Below are 7,750 nucleotides of genomic sequence, written 5' to 3'. Positions count from 1 at the left end.
ACAGTCAAACTGAAACTCCTGGCTTGTAGTGAGTGAACGGCTGTCTGGGAGCTCTCTCAACGTGGCCCCAAACCATTGACCCCATGAGGTGATGTCCTACCATGCCACGCTGCGAGATACGCTGTGTTCCTCACACATGTGTGGCATGAGATCGCACGTGGCCTCCTCCACCCCCGAACAACAATAACTCCCATTTCAGCTCACCCAGAATGGAAGGCACTGCCCAATATTTCAGGTTGATGATCTTTCTTCAAAACTGGGGTAAGTTAGGAATGTGACAGTAGCAAGTGGAGGGCGGGAGAGGGTTGGTGAAAAGGTAGAACAAAGCGAAAGTGATACAAAGTGGACACAGGAGAGATTAAACGATAAACGAGACGATGGTGAAAGTCATCCGTGCACCAGTTCTGAACGCACTTCCAGCAGGATTTCTCCGTTTAAGGGACCTGCATTTCTCAGGCCACACCTGCCGGGCTACTGATGGGCTGCCTGCTCCCTGAGAGACGAGTGAGGATAGGTGTGGAGTCCGAGGGCTGGCTGACTTGTCTTCCAGTCATGTGACATCTCTACTGACTGTTCTTTTAATAAAGCAGAAAATGTTAAGAAATGGCAAAGTCCTTTATTAAAAGCTGTTACAAAGAGACAATCAGACCAAATCCAGCAGATGGAAAGTTTTTTTTAAAAAAACTTGAATATTAAACAGGTGAGAAAATGCACAAACACAGGATGGAACTTCTGTTAAAATTGCATTCCGTTTTTCACTGAATCAATCTGTGTCATAGTTCAAAGCTGAACCACTTGGATTTTAGGAGGCATTTGGTAAGGTCCTGGTGTAGAGGGTCACATACGGGCATGGATAGAAGATGGGCTGGTTAACAGGAAACAGAGGGTAGGCATGAATGGGTCTTTTTCTGGTTGGCAGGGTGTGATGAGTGGTGTGCCACAGGGATCAGTGCTGGAGCCTCAACTCTTCGCAATTTATATCAATGACTCGTACGAAGGAGCTGATGGTATGATTGGTAAAGAGAGAGAAAGCCCGTTGTGTGTTCGGGAGTGGATGCTTGTGGGGATGTGGGGAGGGCTGATGTGTGTTGGCAGCGATGGTGGGGAGGGGGATAGGGAGCGCGATGACTGTTGGTGGGGGGGGGGGGGCGGGGGTGGAGGGGGAGATTGATGTTCAGTCCTGATCAGGGCGCCCTTTAAAGATGGCGCCCCGGTCCCGGTGGAACCGTCCTTGTCAGCTCTGTCAGAGCCCTCAAGACAGATGGGAAAACTTTGCCCACTCATTTTCCTTTCTTCACAGAGGCTCAAGATCTGGAATGAAAACTGGGCTGTGCAGCTGGAGGGTTCCAGGCCGTTTTCAGGCAGAGCCATATGTTATCCCTCTGCCCATAGTCTGTCAACTCAGGCATTATTGGTTTTGAAACCAATCGTGAGTCTTGACCAGTTCACTGGGTTGGTTGACTCACCACATTAACATCTGAATTAGCACACAGACAAAACCAGGCACTTGCTGCCTTTCTTGTTGTTTCTGACTGGACAGTAAGTGCGGTCCTCCGGCCATGAATAAAAGAAAAGAACACAACTTAAGAAACCCCCATTTGGCACAATTTGCAGGAAAGGAAGGTTAATATAGGTTAGCCTGGCCACGCAGCCCCAATAATACACGACAGCAGTCAGTCAACACGCTTGCTCATTCCTCAAGGATATTGTGTCTGAGGGCTGGTGTCACACATTTACAGAAAGTACAAACCTGGGTTGGTCAGTGTTGACCAACCCAAACGGCAACATTTACTCAGTGAACGCCAAAATAAATCCCTGGATTTAAATTATTGAAGTCCTTTTGTTCCACTAGAGCAAGGTCCCAGAATAAGATGGTTAGATTGGTCTGAAGAACTGAGTGTGAAGGTGAAGGGCAAGTTGCTTTTGGCACCATTGATTGACAGGTCGAATTGTCCCTTCAAGAAATGGTCCTTTATTTGAAAAGGGTTGTTTAATTAATTCAATCAAACACTCCCAGGACAGGTGCAGCACGGGGTTAGATACAGAGTAAAGCTCCCTCTACACTGTCCCCATCAAACACTCCCAGGACAGGTACAGCACGGGGTTAGATACAGAGTAAAGCTCCCTCTACACTGTCCCCATCAAACACTCCCAGGACAGGTACAGCACGGGGTTAGATACAGAGTAAAGCTCCCTCTACACTGTCCCCATCAAACACTCCCAGGACAGGTGCAGCACGGGGTTAGATACAGAGTAAAGCTCCCTCTACACTGTCCCCATCAAACATGCCCAGGACAGTTACAGCGTGGGGTTAGATACAGAGTAAAGCTCCCTCTACACTGTCCCCATCAAACACTCCCAGATCAGGTACAGCACGGGGTTAGACACAGAGTAAAGCTCCCACTACACTGTCCCCACCAAACACTCCCAGGACAGGTAAGTCAAATTTGAATGCTGAATACAGGGTTAAAGGCAGGATTCTTGGAAGTGCTGAGGAACAGAGGGATCTTGGGGTCCACGTACATAGGTCCCTCAAAGTTGCCACCCAGGTTGATAGGGTTGTTAAGAAGGCGTATGGTGTGTTGGCTTTCATTAACAGGGAGATTGAGTTTAAGAGCCGCAAGGTTTTGCTGCAGCTTTATAAAACCCTGGTTAGACCACACTTGCAATATTGTGTCCAGTTCTGGTCGCCTCATTATAGGAAGGATGTGGATGCTTTGGAGAGGGTGCAGAGGAGATTTACCAGGATGTTGCCTGGACTGGAGGGCATGTCTTATGAAGAAAGGTTGAGGGAGCTAGGGCTTTTCTCACTGAAGTGAAGAAGGCAGAGAGGTGACTTGATAGAGGTGTACAAGGTGATGAGAGGCATGGATAGAGTGGATAGCCAGAGGCTTTTCCCCAGGGCGGAAATGGCTGTCACGAGGGGACATCATTTCAAGGTGATTGGAGGAAGGTGTAGGGGAGATGTCAGAGGTCGGTTCTTTACACAGAGAGTGGTGGGTGTGTGGAATGCACTGCCAGCAGAGGTGGTGGAGTCAGAGTCATTAGGGACATTTAAGCAACTCTTGGACAGGCATATGGACAGCAGTAAATTGAAGGGGTGTGGGTGAGGTTGATCTTAGATTAGGATAAATGGTCGGCACAACATCGTGGGCTGAAGGGCCTGTACTGTTCTATGTTCTGTGTTCTAACATGGGTTAGATACAGAGTAAAGCTCCCTCTACACTGTCCCCATCAACACTCCCAGGACAGATGCAGCAGGGGGTTAGATACAGAGTGAAGCTCCCTCTACACTGACCCATCAAACACTCTGGTTGGATACGGAGTGGAGTTTCTAAATTACAACAGACGTCAACCATTAAAATTTCACTTTTCAAGTTTGTAACAAGGTCAGAATTCTAGCAAACCTTCAACTGGGATGAGAAATATTGAAAACTCTCCCAAGAAATGTCCAGCTGCTGTTTTACTTTCTGATTATCAATGGGTCACAAAGAATTGGCCTCAAACAGCCACTCCCACACTTCACTAACACGTGGACATGGGGTTTAAGTGATCACGTTGCACAACTGAGGGCAGATCCTTGGCTGCGTTACACACTGCTTTATCAAAGTGTGTACAATGATGATTTTAGCTTTCATTGATTAAATGACATGAAAATCGCTTATTGTCGCAAGTAGGCTTCAAATGAAGTTACTGTGAAAAGCCCCTAGTCGCCACATTCCGGCGCCTGTTCGGGGAGGCTGGTACGGGAATTGAACCGTGCTGCTGGCCTGCCTTGGTCTGCTTTAAAAGCCAGCGATTTAGCCATGTCCTAAACCAGCCCCTGATGAGACTTAGGATGATATTTTTACTTCTCACAATGTTGTATCCTTGGTTGTAGGCACATTCAATAGTTCTGTGCTGTGATGTATCAAACATATTGTTATCCAATCTTGTATAAACCGGCGGGATTTAAAAATGTCTTATGTTGTCAGAAATACATTGGTGGCTCAAACTCTCAGTCGGTCCCGATACATCCTTTCCATCACTGTGACAGTAGCATTCGGCAGTTTTTCAAGTAAATGTGATTTGCTGCATTACTAAAACTGCACTAACATGAAGACGTGTTTTGAAAAAGTTAACCCCCCCCGCCAATCCACCTTGAATGTAACGTTTTCCAATTGTTCTGGGCTGGCACCTCTGCAGTTCAGTCTTTAACTCTTCCTTTCTTGCGATTTCGTGTTGATTTCTTGGCTGGGGAGCTTGAAGCGATTGTGTTGTCCTCGTGCGCTTCCTGTTTCCCAGACTGGCTTTGCAGTTTAGTGTCTGTGCACATCGCGCTCTCCCTGCTGCGTGTCGGTGCCTCCTTTCCGTGGTGCCCGGTTTGTGTTGGACTTCCTTCAGTCCACAAGGAGGTTTGAGTCTTTCCGTGACAGCAGGGTAAATCCGACTGATGTGGGTGATGTACAGCACCCAGTGTTTCCACCTCGGTGTGCAACACCTGCCCCTCTGGCCTCAGCGTTGGCGCCCGCTGCTTCCTCATGCTGCTCATTTCTGAGCCTCCTGTTGAGAACTGTCCAACTGGATCGTGACACAAGCCTTGAATGGGACTGGTCACATGACATGTCCATTCCACAGCTCCCCTTTGATGACTTTCCACCCCTGACTTATGAACTTCGATTTGTGGCACTGATTTCAGGCTGGAGGGTTCTTTAAGATCGGAATCTTCTTCAGACGTTGCGTCAGAGCCAAAGATCCCCTTCCCCCATGCTGCCTTATGCTCAGAACATTTCTCCTCTATTCTGTCTGCTCCCTCCCTCCCTCCGTCTTTCTTCGTTCTTTCCCACTCACCAGCAACAGTTGTTACATCAGCTGCATCAACGCCCACTTCCTGCACTGCTTCTTGCTTCTTAAATGAATCACGCCGTTCTGACCAAATCAGCTTTTTCATTACGACTCTGTCTTGGTCGCTCTCGTGTCCCTCGGCCGTCGACTCCCTTAGCTTCTGAGTTCCAACATGATCGTGGCCCACGTTCTCTCCTGGACCCTGCCCGTCTGGTAAAGTTTGGTCCTCGCCCACCTCACCCAGATTTCGGCACTCTTTCTGCAAAGTTTCATTTATTCCTTCACCGGAAGATGTTGCCGCATGTTTTCCTGAGCTACTCTGTTTCTTATCGGCAAGATAGACAGCCGACAGCTTCTCTGCTGACTGCACACGTTTCAACAGTGGCGATCGTGGTGAATCTCCAGCGCGGACTCGAATCGAATGCCTAACGGTGGTTGGGGGTGACAGCATCTTGCCAGGGTACGCCTGGATGTTCTTTGAATAGCCTGGTAAAGGAGATGGAGAGCGGTGTGGCGAGGGCACTTGGGGCGTTGGTGATGATGTGCATGCCAGAGGGGAGGGTGGGATACTGTTGATAGATTTCCGACGGCCAGCCTTGTAGCGCTGATTACCGGGTTTGGGACCCAGCCCATGGAGAGTGCAGGGTCTGACACTCCCAGCTGGTGAAGTTGGAGCACTGGATCCAGGGGATGTGCTCAGAGGCGAGTTGGCCCCTATAAGAAAGAGAGAGTTAGTTTCACTCAGTGGCCTTCACAAAACTTTGTGTGTGTCTGCTTTTTAAATTGAAGCAGCAACTCTGTCTCTACTGCTGTCAAGTCAGCTCAGGAACAAATTTGAACCGTTTACAACCCAGGGATAGAAAAAGATAAAGAAACATGCAGTTAACCGTGAGAAAAATAGGGCTCATTTGCTCCACAATCCAACATAAGAAAAGTAAATCAACCGCAGGATGAATTGCTTTGTCACCTGACTGGAGCTCGGGAGCAGGGGTTTGCCAGGGAGTTGCTGGTCCTGGAGACAGACTGAGAGTGGGTGACCCAGGAACACTTTCTCCAGATGAAAGGGGCTGTGGTAGGGCAGACGAGAAGCTTTTGCTTGTGTGCATCGCCCGTGTCTGCTTGGAAGACTTCTGCAAATGTGATCTCTTCCTGTTAACAGCAAAAATAACATTTGATTAATTCGCTTCCCTCAAAGGGGAAAACCGAGGCACAGGCTATTCCTGCAAACCCAGTGAGCACAGCAAAGATAGAAGATTTCAAATGTAGCACAGGCTGCGGTGCAGCTAACATTATGATCTTGTTCTTTATGCCGCAAACATTTATGTGACTTTATACTTTGGTGAAGAATCGGGTTTAAAACTGAGTAGTGCAGAACATTATAAAAATGTCACTGCCTTCCATAGAACGATTCTGCAATTTCATCCACCGTTTCCTTATTTTCTCTTGCATGGTTTCAAGTGTATGTTAGTGACGCCCAACTTAATCCAGCATTAAGCCTGTAAACAGGAATTTCAAGCTGCGATTTTCCAGGGACAACATGTTTTTGTTGTGGAAACGATACTTAAATTTACATTAAGTAGATTGGGAGCTTTGTTACCGAATGGGATTTGGAGCTTTTGCACATGTACAGAACTGGAGTGAGCTACACATGCACAGACCGGGAGTGAACTACACATGTACAGACCGGGAGTGGGCTACACATGTACAGACCGGGAGTGGGCTACACATGTACAGACCGGGAGTGGGCTACACATGTACAGACCGGGAGTGGGCTACACATGTACAGACCGGGAGTGGGCTACACATGTACAGACCGGGAGTGGGCTACACATGTACAGGCTAGGAGTGGGCTACACATGTACAGACCGGGAGTGGGCTACACATGTACAGACCGGGAGTGGAGTACACATGTACAGACTGGGAGTGGGCTACACATGTACAGACTGGGATTGGGCTACACATGTACAGACTGGGAGAGGGCTACACATGTACAGACTGGGATTGGGCTACACATGTACAGACTGGGAGAGGGCTACACATGTACAGGCTGGGAGTGGGCTACACATGTACAGACTGGGAGTGGGCTACACATGCACAGACCGGAAGTGGGCTACACATGTACAGACTGGGAGTGGGCTACACATGTACAGGCCGGGAGTGGGCTACACATGTACAGACTGGGAGTGGGCTACACATGTACAGACCGGAAGTGGGCTACACATGTACAGACTGGGAGTGGGCTACACATGTACAGACTGGGAGTGGGCTACACATGTACAGACTGGGAGTGGAGTACACATGTACAGACTGTGAGTGGGCAGTACATGTACAGACTGGGAGTGGGCTACACATGTACAGGCTGGGAGTGGCCGACACATGTACATACCGGGAGTGGGCTACACATGTACAGACTGGCAGTGGGCTACACATGTACAGACTGGGAGTGGGCTACACATGTACAGACTGGGAGTGGGCTACACATGTACAGACCGGAAGTGGGCTACACATGTACAGGCTGGGAGTGGGCTACACATGTACAGGCCGGGAGTGGGCTACACATGTACAGACTGGGAGTGGGCTACACATGTACAGACCGGGAGTGGGCTACACATGTACAGACCTGGAGTGGGCTACACATGTACAGACCGGGAGTGGGCTACAAATGTACAGACTGGGAGTGGGGTACACATGTACAGACTGGGAGTGGGCTACACATGTACAGACTGGGAGTGGGCTACACATGTACAGACTGGGAGTGGGCTACACATGAACAGACCGGGAGTGGGCTACACATGTACACATGTACGGACTGGGAGTGGGCTACACATGTACAGACCGGGAGTGGGCTACACATGTACAGACCGGGAGTGGGCTACACATGTACAGGCTGGGAGTGGCCGACACATGTACATACCGGGAGTGGGCT

The 7,750-nt window shown here is 49.1% G+C and overlaps 1 protein-coding gene across 3 annotated transcripts in view; it reads right to left on the bottom strand.

The window, feature by feature from the left end:
* Window positions 1-596: 596 nt before the first annotated feature.
* mast3b (microtubule associated serine/threonine kinase 3b) overlaps window positions 597-7,750 on the bottom strand; it is a 180,914-nt gene continuing 173,760 nt past the window's right edge. For all 3 annotated transcript variants that reach the window (XM_072482439.1, XM_072482437.1, XM_072482438.1), the window contains 2 exons: window positions 5,792-5,973; window positions 597-5,538 (listed from right to left, as the gene is read on the bottom strand). In XM_072482439.1, the coding sequence (XP_072338540.1) occupies window positions 4,187-5,538; window positions 5,792-5,973 (1,534 nt within the window). In that variant the 3' untranslated portion in view covers window positions 597-4,186. The remainder of the gene's footprint in view (window positions 5,539-5,791; window positions 5,974-7,750) is intronic.

Source organism: Scyliorhinus torazame, chromosome 18 (assembly GCF_047496885.1).
Source record: "Scyliorhinus torazame isolate Kashiwa2021f chromosome 18, sScyTor2.1, whole genome shotgun sequence".
Lineage (NCBI taxonomy): Eukaryota > Metazoa > Chordata > Chondrichthyes > Carcharhiniformes > Scyliorhinidae > Scyliorhinus > Scyliorhinus torazame.
This window is presented reverse-complemented; position numbering and strand designations above follow the sequence as displayed.